This window comes from Artibeus jamaicensis, unplaced genomic scaffold, assembly GCF_021234435.1.
Source record: "Artibeus jamaicensis isolate MK-2021 breed Jamaican fruit bat unplaced genomic scaffold, CSHL_Jam_final scaffold_916, whole genome shotgun sequence".
Lineage (NCBI taxonomy): Eukaryota > Metazoa > Chordata > Mammalia > Chiroptera > Phyllostomidae > Artibeus > Artibeus jamaicensis.
In genome coordinates this window covers 50790391-50807836 of record NW_026522059.1, presented here as the reverse complement: position 1 = coordinate 50807836, position 17446 = coordinate 50790391, and the positions used below count along the sequence as shown (strand labels likewise).

Below are 17446 nucleotides of genomic sequence, written 5' to 3'. Positions count from 1 at the left end.
AAATTCTGGATTTCAAAGTGTTTTTACTTAAATGAATTAAATTAAAATGTAATTACGTTTCTATAGGTAAATTATGGCTTTAGGCAAAAAAATAAAATCATCGAACCGTGAAATAGATTCCCTCAATGAGCTACGTGTTCTGGAGGCAGTAAATATTATTTTCCCCTAAAAGTTGTCATTTTAAGTTTTATAGCTTACATTAAAGTTATGTTTTGAACATAAGAATGTTTTTGAGTCTTAAAACATATGGGTAAGTAAACTGTAATACCTCTATCAAGGAAAAAGGAGACTTGAAAAATGCATTATGGGAAAAAATTATCGGAGAAAGAAAATGGTTCAAAATCCTCAGTGATTTGATTATTCCCAGGATGTTAGAAATTCTATTAAAGGTAGAGGTATATGCTATACCAATATCTCCTTTATTACAAGTTCCTTTTCTTAATCTAATCAGTTCAAAATAAAATTTCAGATAAAACAAGCAATATGTAAATTACACCTGCATGTATTGACTCTGATTTTGCCCTGATTTATTTGTAGCTGCTTCAGTTCTGTTTACATATGAGCCGAATCTGAACTTTTAAATAGGTGCCCTGTCCTCATTTTTCTTCTCAACAATCTAAAGAACTGGTGCTCTGGACTGACTGTAGTATAAGGAAAATGATCTTGTGATTTCCTAAACCCTTTGGATCCAGGTGCCAAAAAGTGTCAGAATTGTGAAAAGCAGGACAGATAAAAAGCAGAGCCTTCTATGTCAATGCAGAGATAGATCCTTCATCCCAAAGAGACCTCAAGTGCCAGAAAAAAATTGTTTACTTTACCAAAAAAATCATGAATTCTTTAGTAGGGATCTTTGACAGACACTTGCTGTGCATACAAGAATCATTGTGTTATATATTCAATCCTTACCTTCAAATCGCAGAATGTTTTGTCTCTAGAGAAACCTTTAAAGTGGGCATTTTATACACAATTTATAATGAAAAATGATGATATATAAAGGTGAGCTAGAAAGTGGCATTATTAAAAGTTGAGTCTCCATTTCTTACTTGAGTCTTAAATGAAAAAGATCTCTTTACGGCAGCATGGAGTCTCTGAGACTCTGGAGACAGGCAGCAGGACAAGGCTTGCAGGGAGAAGACTGCAATGGCCAAATCTATTTCAAAATGTTTCCAAACTCCACACTACTCCATTAAGTATAAAAGCCATTTTTCTTTTCCTTCTCTTATTGTATAGTTCAATGAGATACCACTTCACATTAGTCAGAATGGCCATCATTAACAAAACAACAAACGAGTGCTGGTGAGGATGTGGAGAAAAGGAAACCCTACTGCACTAATAGAGGAAATGCAGACTGGTGCAGCCACTGTGGAAAACACTACGGAATTTCTCCATAAAACTAAAAGTTAAACTGCCTTTTTGCCATTTTTTAAAATTTATTTAATTGTTGTTCAAGTACAGTTTTCTGTCTTTTACTCCCATCCCAGTCCACCCCTCTCAGTGTTCCCCACCTCCCTCCCATTTCTACCTCCCCTTAGTTGTTATCCATGTGTCCTTTATACTTTAAATCCTGTAAATCCTTTTCCTTTTCCCCTGAAATTCCCTCTACTCTCTGGTCACTGTCTGCCTGTTCTCTATTTCAGTGTCTTTGGCTACATTTTGCTTGCTTGTTTATTTTGTTGTTTAACTTCCACTTATAGATGAAATCATATGGTATTTGTCTTTCACCGCCTGGCTTATTTCACTCAGCATAAGGCTTTCCAGTTCCATCCATGCCATTGCAATGAGTAGGAGCTCCTTCTTTCCACTGCATAGAATTCCATTGTGTATATGTACCATAGTTTTTGGATCCATTCATTTACTGATGGGCACCCAGGTTGCTTCCACCTCTTGACTATTGTAAATTGTGCTGCTATGAACATTGGGGTGCATAGGTTCTTTTGGATTGGTGTTTCAGGGTTCTTAGAATATACAAAGAACTTACATAACTCCACTCTAAGAAGACAAGCAACCCAATTAAAAAGTGGGCAAAGGACTTGAACAGACATTTCTCCAAGGAGGACATACAGAAGAAACAAAGACACATGAAAAGATGCTCAATATTGCTAGCTATTCCAGAGATGCAAATTAAAACCACAATGAGATACCACTTTACCCTAGTCAGAATGACCACCATAAACAAAGCAACAAACAACAAATGTTGGAGAGGTTGTGGGGAAAAGGGGACCCTAATCTATTGTTGGTGGGATTGCAGACTGGTACAACCACTATGGAAAACAGTATGGAATTTTCTCAGAAAACTGAACTGCCTTTTGACCTGGCAATTCCACTACTGGGATTATACCCTATGAATCCTGAAACATCAATTCAAAAGAATTTATACCTCTCAATGTTCATAGCAGCATTATACACAATAGCCAAGTGCTAAAAACAGTACAAGTGTCCATCAGTAAATGAGTGGATAAAAAAATTATGGTACATTTACACAATAGAATATAATGCAGCAAAAAGAAAGAAGGAGCTCCTACCCTTCACTACAGTGTGGACGGATCTGGATAAGTATTATGCTAAGTGAAATAAGCCAGACAGTAAAAGACAAATATCATATTATCTCACCTATAAGGGGAACCTAATCAACAAAACAAACAAATGAGCAAAATATAACCAGAAACAAAAGAACAAAATGATAGTGACCAGAGGTGAACAGGGAGGAGAAAAATGGGTGAGAGAAGGGGAAGAGGCAAGCCAAGGAATATGAATGGAGGACTCATGGTCATAGACAATGAGGGGGATTGACTGTGGGAGTTTGGGTGGGATGGGGCAGGGGAGAGCAATGGGGAAAAATGTGGGACAACTCTAACTGAATAACAATAAAAAGAAATATACTACTTTGCCTTCCAGATTTGAAATCCAGTATTTTAAGATTAAGATGCTGTATATTGTATATGTTAGTTTATAATATATATTTCTTATTAATGTAGGAAATTTAGTTATGGACAACTATGAAAATATTTTCGTAATCTTTGATGTATTAGTGTCTATGTTAATAATATATATAAATCACTTTTAAAAAGTTTAAAATAACAATGAAATAAGCTTTAATTTTAAACTGTCAAATAACAATAGTGTTCAAGTCTTCAGTTGAAAATCATTCTCCTGTTCAAGGAAAGTTTTGAAAAGTTTATTGAGGCTTTGGAAAAAGAAAAGGAAAACTTACTAAACTTTCTTAGTGATGAAGTGAAAATTTGAGTTTCTGCTTCTTTAAGACAAAAAGTATAACGCATATGTGTATTACGACATTGTCCTTATACACCCATAAAATAGCAACAAGAATAAAGAGCAAATTTTCCCAACTCTCACATATATTCATGGATTTTTCAGTATTGCTGAGACTTCTTCACAAATGAAAAGTTAAATACAATTTATAGCTTTTACTCTTGTACACTTGACAACTCAAGTGATCCTGTTCCCCAAACAAATTATATTTTTTGTTAATTAAACTCTGGTTATAATGTATTTGCCTAGTAACTAGGAATATTTTTTAGTTAAGGCATGTTTTCTTAAAAATACTTATTTATCATATGTGGCAATATCTGAATCCACTCTGGAAACTATTGTATCACTTTTTAAATTATTTTTCTAAAAAAGAAACAGTGTAACACCTTCCTTGTATAACCACTTTTTCTGACCCATATTTCAAATGCTGTCTTACTTTTTGTTTTTTATACACTTTGGTTTGATATCTCTGACATGTAAAATTATATATATTTAAAGTGCATGAATGATATTTTGATATATGTGAAAAGAGCACAAGAAAGCTAATTAATATATTGTCACCTTTACATAGCTACAATTGTGTATGTATAAAGATTTCATTAAAATATATATGCTGAGTGAAATAAGCCAGGTGTTGAAAGACAAATACCATATGACCTCACCTTTAACAGGAAACTAAACAACAAAACAAATAAGCAAGCAAAATAAAGATAAAGACACTGAAATAGAGAACAGGGGGACAGTGACCAGAGGGGAGAGAGAAGAGAATTTCAGGGGAAAAAGGGGAGGGATTTAGAGGAACAAGTATAAAGGACACAGGGACAACAGCTAAGGGGGGTGGAAATGGGAGGGAGGTGGGGAGCATGAGGGATGGGCTGGGAAGGGAGTAAAAGACAGAAAACTGTACTTGAAAAATAATTAAATAAAAAGGTTTTAATATATATATATATATTGGCTTTGCAAAATTCAAGTCTACAACACAGTATTATTAACTATCATCATTACATTTGATATTGTATCTCTATTCATTTTGTATAACTGAAACTTTGTATCCTTTGACAAACATCACTCCATTTCTGACATCATTCTACTTTGCATCTGTGTTTGAGTTTGACTATTTTAAATGTCACGTATAACTGAAATCATGTAATATTTCACCTTCTGTGTCTTGTTATTTCACTTTGCATAATGACCTCCAGCTTCATACATGTCACAGATGGCAGAATTTTTATTAATATTGAGTAATATTTCATTTTGTATATGCCATATATATGTATGTGTGTATATATACATATATATGTATTCTGTCCACAAAGTACTCAGCCATGCAATAAGAAAAATAGATACTTATGGAAGAAGGCACAAGAAACACTTTACATAAGATAATGATGTCTCAGTCCCCTTTCAAAATAGGCATCATGGGATCTCACACAGTTCTCCCAACTGCCATCAGCTGCCACACCATATTTTCCTGAATCTCAACAAAGGTCTGAAATCTTTTCCCTTTCAGAGGTGATTTTAGCTTTGGGAAAAGCCAGAAGCCACAGGACTCCAAATCTAGGCTGTAGGAGGGGCTGAGTCACCTGGGTGATTTAATATTTTATCAAAAATCTCTGCATGAGAAGTGACGTGTGAGTGGATGCATTATTTTGATAAAGCTGTCATTCACCAGTTGTCTGTACCTGAAGGCTTCTAAATCATCCAAACAGTTTCCATAGAGGAATGTTCAAGCTTAATGCAAAATTTGATGCAGATTCATTGCTCTACTTATTCAGTCATTCTGAATGCCATGACCTCACAATTACAAATGTTCACTCAGCAGTGTCTACCTCTCCTCAGCTCCACTGACTAGTACAATGAAGCTGTCGTTGTTCATGCATGTGCATCCCAGTCCAGTCTCATTGGCTGCCAAGTTACATAGATGTTGCACAAACCACTCTCATTATGTTAACAATAGCTGGGCTTTTTTGGACAACACGTGTGTGTGTATGTGTGTGTATCACTTTTTATTTATCTATTTATCTGTCACAGGACATTTAGGTTGTCCCCATAGATTGGCTGTTGTAAAATAATGAAATAATGAACATGGTATTACAGATATCTCTTCAAGATACTGACTTTATTACATTTGGAAATATACCAAAAAGCTGGATTGATAGATAATTCTGGTAATTCCATTTAATTTTTGAAGAAATATTTATACTGTTTTCCATAATGGCTGTTCCAGTTCACATTCCCACCAGCAGTGTATAAGGGTATCCTTTCCTTCCATTCTAGCCAGCAATTGTTATCTTATGTTACTATTCCATTAGCCTTATACAAGGTGATAAACCAATAGACTATGATAATTATTTTTCTTTTAGAAGTAGCATTCATATCACTTCCTTTAAAATAATTATGGTTCTACATTTGGGATGATGGAGTACATGTATGTTTCCCTATTTCCCCCATTTATAAAACAAACAAACAGACACTTTGAAAGAAGGTGAGAAGAAGACACAGAGGCTAAGGATCTGGAGTCCTCAGCACCCAAAAAACATTATGCCTACTTCTCTGGTCTTTTCTGTTTGCAACATATACTTCAAACTCTGTGGTGGAGAGTTTGGGCAACTGGAAATACCAATTAGTCAAAAAAACAAAAACAAACAAACACACACACACACCAAAAAAAAAAAAAAAAGAAAAGAAGAAGAAACAAACAAACCAATCAGGAGATACCTACTACTTTTACCCATCTGACTGGAATAGAGGTAATATAGCCAGGCAGAACACTTGTATACATTATAATTGCTCTATATTAGTCAAATGCTAAAGGAAAAAAATGTGGCTCCACACCTGCTTTCACCAGAAAAAAGGCAACTGAAAAGCCTAGACTTCTATTCTTGCCAAGTTGTAGTAAAGTCATATGTGAGCTATAAAGAAAATGCCACCTAACCTAATTTTTAAAAATAAGTGAATTCATTTATAAAATGTTCTTTGACCAACAGGATCAGACTAGGAATTAATTCTTGAAATATAAGATAAAAGTATACCAATACTTATAAACTAGACATCATAGTTCTAAAAGAAATCTATCTATTGAAAAGGAAGGCTTAGGAGAAATTAAAAACACATTGAAATCAATAAAAATAGAAATATAATGTATCAAAATTTTGTGAAATGCAGTACTAAATTTAAAATTATGGAATTAAATGTTTATAATAGAAATAACAAAGTTTCAAATCTACAATTTTAAAATCCCACATTAAACGTTTTTAAAAAGAGCAATATTAAAAGAAAGCAATCTAAAAGAAGGAAATAATGAAGGTAAGAGCAGAAGTCACTAAATTGGTCATAGAACTCTGGATGAAATCAATGAAAATATAATTCTGTGTGTTTGAACTCTCTTTTGAGACTAATGAAATAATAGAGAGAAGATACCAATTACTAATATCAGAAATGAAACATATATTATTACAGAATATGTGCTCTTAAAATTGACAGTAAAGAAATACTGTGAAAAACTCTACACACATAAATTTGAAAACTTAGATTAAATTGAACAAGGCCTTGAAAAGTAAAAATTACCAAAAGTTATCTGAAAGGCATAAGTAACTTTACTAGCTATCTATTAATCAAATTGAATTAATAATTTTAAAAATATGCCAGAAATAAAATGTCCTTCCCAGATGGTTGAACTAGAGTTCTACCTTATCATTAAGGAAGAATCAACAATTCTACATAAAATTTTCCTGAAAATAAGAGAAGAAAACATTTCCAACTTATTTTTATAAAGTCAGTATTATCCTGATACCAAAACCAAGCAAAGAAAATTTGAAAAAAAAATCCTACAAAGCAATCTCTCTCACAGACTCAAAAGCAAAAATACTTAAGAGATTGTTGGTAAATGTAATTCAATAATATATGTAAAATTTGTGCATCTTTATTGAGTAGGTTTTATTCCAGGAATGTAAGATTGGTTCAATATTTGAAAATCAATTTATGTCCTACAAGATAAACAACCTAAACAAGAATATTTACTTGGTCATATTGGTTAATGGCCCCCCAAAAAAGGAAGACATGCAAAAAATAGATAAAGGAAGACTAATTGAACCTGAGGACAAAATTCTATTAAAGCACAAAAGTTAATATTATACTTAATGAGGGAAGACTACACGCTTTCTTCTAAAATAAGGAACAACGAGGAATGGCCACATACCACAGGCATTCTATATAGTATTAAATGTGTAGCCACCACAATAGGCAAGAAAATAAATTACTTTGATACAGATCTTTAAAAGGAAATATATTTTACTCATTTGCATATGTCTTGATGGTCTATTTATTTATTTATTTCAAATTAAATTCATCATTTTATTACTTAATTTTCTTTTTTTTTAAATTTTATTTAGTTATTTTTCAAGTACAGTTTTTTTGTCTATTTCTTGGATGGTCTATTTAAATAAACACAAAGAATCATTAAAAATCTTAGGACTAATACATATATTTATACAGATTTCAGAGTACAATATAAATATAAACATTATAATTTTGTGTAGTAACATTGCTATTTAGAAAACAAAATTTTACAAATGCAACTGAAATTCCCTCAAAAAATGTAAAAGATTTACCTAAATGTAAACTTATGAAACACGCACAGCATCTATATGATGAGAACTACACAGTACATAAAAAATAAACAAAATGTCTAAACAAACACAAGGTCATTATACCAGGTGAAAACATCAAACTTCAAATGTCACATACCATGTGCTTTAATTTGTATAATATTATCAATATGAAAAATTATGTAAATGGAATAACAGACCAGTGGTAGCTAGGGTGAGGAATGGCCAGGGTAGGAGGTGTGCGGGTGACTATACAGGGACAACATGAGGAAGATCATTATCCTGATTGTGGAGATGTTTACGCAAACTTACATAGGCCATAACTGATGCAGAACTATATACCTATTGCATCAATGTCAAATTCCTGTTCTTTACATTATACAGTTATGTAAGATATAATCATTTAGGGAAACTGAAGAAAGGTTATGGAATATCTCTGTTATCTTTATAATTTCCTGTGAATTTGTATTCCATAATAAAAGAGTTAGTAACAAATATAAGAAACATTTAATTGTAGTTAAAAAATGACAAATAAGTGTGGCTGAGAAAATACAGAACTTTATTATCTTCTGTTTAAAATCCCTAGCAGTATGTTCATACATATTCTATTACTCATTATTGTGCAAAAGCAGAAGCATTCAGAAAGCTAGAAGTGTTGAATATTAACATTTATGGCTGTGGTTTTATTAGAATCAAAAGTTTGATTTGTGTTAAAATCAGTATATTAATGAGCATCTCAAAAAAAGTTTCCATAAATATCCTTCTTTGAAGGAAAAATGTAAATATTTCCCAGTTTTTGTTCTGTAATTGAACAATAATAAAGTAATTTTAAAAATAGCAAATATATAAATATAAAAAAAGAAAACACAAACTTTAAGCTTGAGTAGTAGTGACTGAATCAAAATATAATTTCTTTCATTTTTTAGTTCAGGATGTATTTTGATATATAAAAATTAATTTTGAAGTCAAAATATATATACACATCATACACACAGACACAATACTAATACACACTTGTGTATTGGTATACAATCTATAAAACCACTGCTTATTCTAAAATAACAAAGATATAATAGCATATTTTCTTGTCAACTTTTAGTTTTAGCTTTTACAGTTAGGTCTAAGATCTATTATGAGTTAATTTTTATATGGAAACAAAAATATTTAATGGTTTAATGCAAGGTTTCAAAATAATTCTTTTGCATGAGGGTACCATATGCAACATTTAAAGCAACATTTTGTAGCAACATTTAAAGAAAACATTATTTTTTCTTAGTCGATCCAAAATTAATTGACTATAAATGTTAGGGTGAAGGACACAGGGACAAGAACTAAGGGGGGTAGAAATGTGAGGGAGGTGAGGAGCTCGGGGTGGGGGAGGCTGGGATGGAAGAAACAGACAAAAAACTGTACTTGAAAAATAACTAAATAAAATTTAAAAAAAGAAAGAAATAAAAGAAAAAATGTGTCATTGCATTCTACTTAAGTTGGCTTAATAAACACACAAAAAACAAAACAAAAAATATAAAATAAATGATAGGGTGTGTTTTGGTCTGTTAATTCTATTTTATTGGTCTCTGTTTAGCCATAGGCCAGAGTAATCAATGCACTGTCTTGATTACCATAGATTTGTCATTAGTTCTGAAAGTGAAAACTGTCAGTCTGCAACTCTGTTCTTTCACAAGTCTTTTGGTTATTCTGCATTTCTTGCATTCTTGTAAAAATCTTAGAATTAGCTTCTCATTTTCCACAATAAAGGAAGTTACATTTTGCAGAGGCTTTTATCAAATTCTGTTCAATTTGGAGAAAAATTGTCTCATTTATAATATTGCCTTAAAATATAGTATTTTATTCCTTTCATGAAATCTTAATTTCTTATAACAATGTTATTTTATTTTATTTTTAGTATACAAATATACTGTATACTTATATACAGTACAGAAATATATGGTTTATATTTCTTTAGTTAGGTATTTTCCTAATTTATTAATTTCTTTTTCTTTATTAAAATATTGAGTTCTACATTTATATTTTTGTCTATCATTTTCATGTGTCCAACCACTGCTACTACTACATCCCATCATTACATTTATATAAAAATTAAAAGAAATTAAAGCACAAAAAATGTCCAAGGCATTGGATAAATGACAAATTTAGGTTATATAAAATATAGAAGTTCCTGTTCCCTTCTTGAAGACAGGGACTCAGGGCAAACTTCCCATACTGAAATTTTAAAAATTAAAAGAAAGTAAGGCACAAAAAATGTCCAAGGCATTGGATAAATGACAAATTTAGGTTATGATTATACACTTTAACTTCTTAAGTGTGCAAAGGGCAACAAATATACAGGTTAAAAATCACAAATAATATATGATCTCATCTAGAAGTGGAACCTACTCAACAAAACAAAACAAGCAAGCCAAATATAACTAGAGACACTGAAATTAAAAATGAGCTTACCTTAACCAGAAAAGAGGTTGGAGGGAATAATGGGAGGAAAAGGGGGAAGGGATTTCAGGAACATCTATAAAAGATACATGGACAAAACCAAAGGAGGCTAGGATAGAGGGTGGGAGGTGGGGATGGCTGGGGTAGGGGGAGTGGTGGGAGAAAATGGAGACAATTGTACTTGAACAACAATAAAAAAATAAATAAAAGAAAAAATCTTTATTGACCTGTTTTCTAATAATAACAGCTGCTATTTTATTACTTCCTTTGTGATTATGTTAGGTTCTGTCCTGGCACCCTGAAAGCATGGTCCTTCAAGTCTCTAAGGTCAAGTACTCCAGCACTGGAAGCAGACACTTCATTGTCTTTTATGACCTAGCCTCAGAAATTGTACATCACTACTGCCATTAACTATTCTTTGTAAGACAGTATAAGATCATGTACATTCAAAAATGAGAGTCAGAGTCTAGAAGAACACATGGGAAGGAAAACATTATGGCCATTGTAAAAAAAATACTGTCTATAAAATCTCAAAAAAAATATTTCACCAGTGATTTATTATCTACTATATGCCACAAACTGGGGATATTTGTTTCTATACATACCCTGCAAGGTAGCAGTTGTAATTTTGTGATAAATGCCAAGGTAATATATCTAGAAAATGATAAAGAAGAAATTTTAACTGATGGATATGTGATTGTAAATTTTTCACTGTAATATATGGCCTATCCATTCATTAAAAAAATGTTTTAAAAAAGAAAATGTTGAATTCTCAGATGACATCAACTTCAATGATAGGTCATCCTTAGGGTACAAGGATCTTCCTGTAAGTCCAGTAATGTGATACATGCTGGCAATATCTTTGTCTTCCTTCTGTGATGATACCTTTGATTATTGTTCATAAGTTGCATTTATAATGGTTATAAAATAACTAGCATTTGTACTAGCATTAATTCTTAAACAATTTCTGTGTCAGCAGAGATAATACATACCAATATTGCTAACAATTCTATAGAACTAATTACCATTCTGAGTGTTTAGCACCATGTTATGGTGCTCTAAAGAGTTTCTATATATAATCTGGTATTTTCAATGTTACTCATTGAAGTGTTATTATTCCTTTTATAAAGAAGGAGATGATAACTTTAAAGAACTTTGGTAACTCACTAAATACTTTTTTTTAAAAAAAGATATATTTTTAAATATTTTATTTATTTATTTTTAAAGAGAGGGGAAGGGAAGGAGGAAGAGAGGGAGAGAAATATTAATATGTGGTTGCCTCTCATGTGTCCCCTACTGGGGACCTGCCTTGCAACCCAGGCATATGCCCTGACTGGCAATCGAACCACGACCCTTCGCTTCACAGGCCCGTGGTCAATCCACTGAGCTACACCAGCCAGGGCTCACTAAATACTTTTTGAGTCTGCTCTTTCTACTACACAAAAATTGCTGCCTATAATTTTAAAAATTAATAAATACACTTGTGAAATATTGCTTGAAAACAATATAATAAGTGATGTTTAACATCTGACAGGTAACTAATAACAAGTTAAGTAAGTATAATCAGTTCCATATATAACACATGTTGTATTAGACTGAAATTTAAAGACCATAGTTTGTAGTCATTTCATTGCATTTACCCTCTAAGTTTTTGTTGTCAACTAAGGATCTGCTAGCACATATAAAAAGGATTTGAAGATAAGTAATTTATCAAATGCTATACAGCTGTCAGCAACTAGTGCTTGACGTTCCATATTAACCAGAATAATATAAGAACTGAGAATATTAACATCATTCACCAGTGTTAGGATATGTCCTGTGTCTTGAAAGATTGAGAAATACACTGAAATCTAAAGATAAATATTTGGGACCATAGTAATATACTTTTATAATAACATTAGGAATAACATTAATGAGATGTGCTAGTGGCTGGAATGAAGTAAATGATCAATAAATGGTAGCCACAGGAGAAACAAGAGGCAACTGCAGCCAAGTGATGAAGAGAAAGCAACTTAATAGGTGGGCCTGTATTTAGCAAAGAGGCAGTGATGGATTGTAGATTTGAAAATTATAAGACAAATAAAACAAAGGAAGTGGATGAAGTTGCCAAGACATTTGTTTAAACTGATGGGAGAAAAATACAAAGCAAGACCATGGGTAACAACAAATCTTTAGAGAAATGTGCTAGAAAAGCAAGCAGCAGAAAAGAAGTGATAAGCCACAGCTCCCTCTTTACACAACCTACAGGCTAGGGGCAGATGGTAAGAAAAGTCCAAAGAGAAACATACAACAGAAATGAACTATTCTCACAGAGATTCAGATAAAAAACTAAGGAATTAAAAGCTAAGAAAAAAAGCCCCAGCTTATATATTTATATATAAGCCCCACCCCACCCCCAAAAAAGGAAACATCTTGGTAAAAGAATAAGAACATGAAAATAGATAGGGTCATTCCTTGAAAGACTCTGAATGTCAGGCTATGACTATTACTCCATGAATTTAATAGGTACAGGAATATTAAAAAAAATGCTAATTTTAATCTATAATTAAAAATTATATTTAGGTTTTTAATAACATAGAATTAATTTTTTTACTTTAGTGATTATTATTTACCCATTCTTTGACACTGAATATATATTTATTATTTATTCTAAGACAAACATTGTTATTGTAAATTCTATAGTAAGGTAATAGAAATAATTCAAATTTTGAATGTTTAAAAATATATGTATTCATAAAAAATAAAAGCAGTTAATCTTTTTGATGAGTTATAAAAACATAGTTAGTTAAGAATTCTGAAAATTTGCATGAAGCAAAGCAAAAATAATTCATTTACCTATTTTAACACATAATAATCTGAGAAAATATGACTTGATATATAAATATTTTTCTTTAAGCATTTATAGTAATATCCAAAATATAGTCAGAAATTTTTAAAGCATTTAAAATTATAATTTAGTGTTGAAATAACCAAAAAAGTGACTTTTTCAATTTTCAGATTGTTGTTTTAGTATGATGCAAATAAAATTTATAAGGAATTAAAGCTAAGAAATATAACTGTTGTGTGTAACTCCTTTTAAGTTATGTCTTTCAGTGAAAATCAGCCGTTAAAATCTTTAAGTGATTTTTTCTCTTTTGGCCATGAGATACAGTCCAAGGTAAAGAGAAAATGTGTGTTTTTGCTCTTTTGGTTCTAAATTACCCCCACACTTTGATTCATAACAGGTTTAATGTAGTTACAGGTGACTTATGTGATGAACTTGGTTTTACCTTTGCTTCAATCTGTTTAGTATCTGGATTCTGAAACAAAAATTTGATTTTGCTCTTGCCATCATCTGAAGAACCTTTAAGCTGAGAAAATTTATACCTCCAAAGTACAGCCTAAAGGAAAAGAAAGAAACATGCAAGTCAATACAATTAATATCTTCATTCAAATCAAGATATAGTTCTCTCCAAATTGAAAAAAGTTAATTATATTATCATTATGTCCCAGTATTAAAAAGTAAATTAAAACATATTTATCCAAAGCTACAATTTAGTACTCAATATATACTTGTATTTTTAGAAATAATTTTTGTATACATGAAATAATTATTTCAAAATATACATACAAATAAATCAGTTTGAGTGTGCTGTTATCATGAAATAAAAACCAGATCACATAAAGCATTTGTTTATGCCAGTGAATAAACAAAAACACTATTTGTTTCTCTTTATTCTTTTTTTCTTTTTTATTGAATTTATTGGGGTGACCTGTTTAACAAAATTATACAGGTTTCAGGTACACAATTCTACAACACATAATCTGCACTCTGTATTGTATGTTTACCACCCCAAGTCAAGCCTCTGTGCATCACTATCAGATAATTTTTTAAAGTTAATTTTCCTCTACTCCAATTTGTTGTATGAGGTTGTGCTCCATTTTTTTAAACCCAGTAGACTATTTTACTTATTCCTACAGGATTCATCTTATATGTTCACTTCATAATTTCTTCAGATTCTTCTTTGTCCCCTTGTTCCATCACTCTAAGTATTAATTATGGCTCCCAGTTACAACATACACACACAGGTAGATCAAGCACATTATTACTATGTCTTTATCTGAGTTATTAATAAAGTATCAAATAGGACAAGGTCAAGGACAATGCCCTCCACCTTGATAGACTTTTTTCTACCCTTATGCCAGTTCATTAATCAACAGTGCTTTGGGTGAAGTTGTTCACCAGAAATAAATTGAAAAGATAATAATCTTCTAACATGTGAATTTCAATAGTACTCTATTTATAAAGATCTCATGAGAGTCCTTGTCATAAGATTTGCTGAAATCAAGAAATACCACTATTTCTTACTAGAACAAAAAGATTATTTTGAATTTCACTAAAGGTCTATAGTAAACGTATATGTCTACAGATTCAGAGATTTATTCCCTGCTACCCTTTAAAAATCAGCATTACTTTTGGTCAACTTCATTCTTGATGATTTCTTAAACATTATAAACAATTATTCTCTGAATACACAATCCACAACAGGAACATTTCATGTCAGAAGAAAGTGACATGAAATATTCAAGGTGATGAAAAGCAAGGACCTACAACTAAGGCTAATTTACCCAGCAAGTCTATCATTTAAAATCAAAGGAGGAATAAGGAGCTTCCCAGACAAGAAAAAGCTAAAGGAGTGTGTTAACACAAAACAAGTATTGTAACAAATGGTAGAGAGCTTGCTTAGAAAGAAAAAGAAAAGTCCTGGCTTGTGTGTCTCAGTGGATTGACTACTGGCTTGCAAACCAAAGGGTCATTAGTTTGATTCCAAGTCAGGGCATATGTCTGGGTTGTGGGCCACGTGCCCACTAGAGAGCACATGAGAGCCAACCACACACTGATGTTTCTCTCCCTTTCTTTCTCCCTCCCTTCCCCTCTTTCTAAAAATAAATAAATAAAATCTTTAAAAAAAAACAGAGGAAAAGATATAACAATAAAAAGGCAATGTATCTATCAATAATCATCTTAAATGTAAGTGACTTAAATACTCCAACAAAAAGACATAGGGTAACTGGGTAGGAAACAAGACCCACATATATATTGCCTCCAAGAGACCCATCTCATATTGAAAGATACACACAGACTAAAAGTAAAGGGATTAAAATATTTTTATGAAAATGCTTCTTTATTTTGCATCAATAAAAATGATAATGTCATTTTGTATTGAGAACTCTATGATTTTGGATAATTTTCTTTTGAAGCTCAAACTAATAACCTGTAGCTTTGTCAAGATGAAAGTCAACCTGAGTCAAAAATTATGACAAAAATTTACATGATGGTATCATGAGAATGAACTAGAATACGCATGTTATAGAACTAGCCCAATCAGACTGTAATATCTGTTTGTAAGAGTATTTAACAAAATACTTTCACATATTACAACACTAAGTTTAGATAATATGAAATCTATATAAGAACCCAAATACTGACTTCTGGCCCAGATGAAGGCATAGGTAGATACACTTTGCCTCCTCACACAACCAAAAGAAGGAAAACAACAAATTTAAAAACAAAAAACAAACAGAACTGATAGAAAGTCAAACTGTGTGGAAGTCTGACAACCAAGGAGTTAAAGAAGAAGCACTCGTCTAGACTGGAAGGAGGGGTAGAGACAGGCAGACCGGCAAATAGGACTTGAGGCAAGGTGGTGGCTGGTGGAGTGGGTAGTTTCACATTTTAGTACAGATTAAACTGAAGGAACAAATCTGGAGCAAGACAGACTTGCTCAAACCAGTATTCCAGTGTGAGAAAATAAAGCCTCAAAACCTCTGACTGAAAAAAACTGTGGGGGTTGCGGCAGGGGGAACAACTCACAGCTTCACAGGAGAGTTCACTGGAGAGACCCACAGAATCCTAGAACATACACAAAATCACCCACCTAGGAATCAGCACTAGAAGGGCCAGTTTGCTTGTGGGTAAGCGGCTGAAAGCCAGCTGAGAGCTGAGCAAGCAGCATTATTTCCTCTTGGACTTGCCCCCACAAACAATGTAACAACACAGTGACATGGGTTGCCCCACCCTGGCAAATACCTAAGGCTCCGCTCTTTACCATGTAACAGGTGCCCTGAGGCAATTTTTTTTAAATGGCTAAAATGAAAGAATAGATCAAAGCTCCCAAAAAATTACAACTAAGCAACAAAAATATAGCCAGCCTATCACACGCACAGTTCAAAACACTGGTAATCAAGATGTTCACAGAATTATTTGAGTATGGTTGCAAAATAGAAGAAAAAGTGAAGGCTATGAAAAGTGAAATAAAGGAAATGTACAGGTAACTAACAGTGAAAGGACAGAAACTGGGTCTCAAATCAATGGTTTGGACCAGAAGGAAGAAATAAACAGTTGTCCAGAACAGAATGAAGAAACAAGAATTCAAGAAAATGAGAAGAAGCTTAGGAACCTCCTGGACAACTTTAAACATTCCAACATCAGAACCATCAGGGTGCCAGAAGAAGAGAAAGAGCAAGAAATTGAAAACTTTTTTTTTTGCCATTCAATTATAATTCTCTGGATTTCCGCCCCATCCCCACTCTAGTCATCCCCAACTTTCTCCCCTGCTTCCATGTTCCCTTGGTTTTGTCCATATTTCCTTTATAATTTTTCCTGAAAACCCTTTCCCCCATTATACCTTCCCACCCCCACTCTGGTTACTGTCAGATTGTTCTTAATTTCAATGTCTCTGGTTCTATTTTGCTTGCTTGCTTGTTTTGTTGATTAGGTTCCAGTTAAAGGTGAGATCATATGGTATTTGTCACTCACCACCTGGCTTCTTATTTGAAAAAATAATAAAGGAGAACTTTCCCAATCTGGCAAAGGAAATAGACTTCTGGGTAGTCCAGGAAGCTCAGATAGTCCCAAAGAAGTTGAACCCAAGGAAGCACACACCAAGATACATCATAATTACATTAGCCAAGTTAAAGATAAGGACAGAATCTTAAAAGCAGAAAGAGAAAAGAAGACAGTTACCTACAAAAGTGTGTCTATCAGATTATCTGCTGACTTCTCAAAATTGACCTCAGAGGCAAGAAGGGGCTAGAAAGATGTATTCAAAGTTATGAAAGTCAAGGACCTACATCCAATA

General features: G+C 32.6%; 1 protein-coding gene across 1 annotated transcript in view; it reads right to left on the bottom strand.

Annotated features, from left to right (window-relative positions):
- The window catches only part of SNTG1 (syntrophin gamma 1), a 364140-nt gene that overhangs the window by 14654 nt on the left and 332040 nt on the right, over positions 1-17446 (bottom strand). Inside the window, exon 16 of the mRNA XM_053661064.1 lies at positions 13595-13705. Within this exon, the coding sequence (XP_053517039.1) occupies positions 13595-13705 (111 nt within the window). The remainder of the gene's footprint in view (positions 1-13594; positions 13706-17446) is intronic.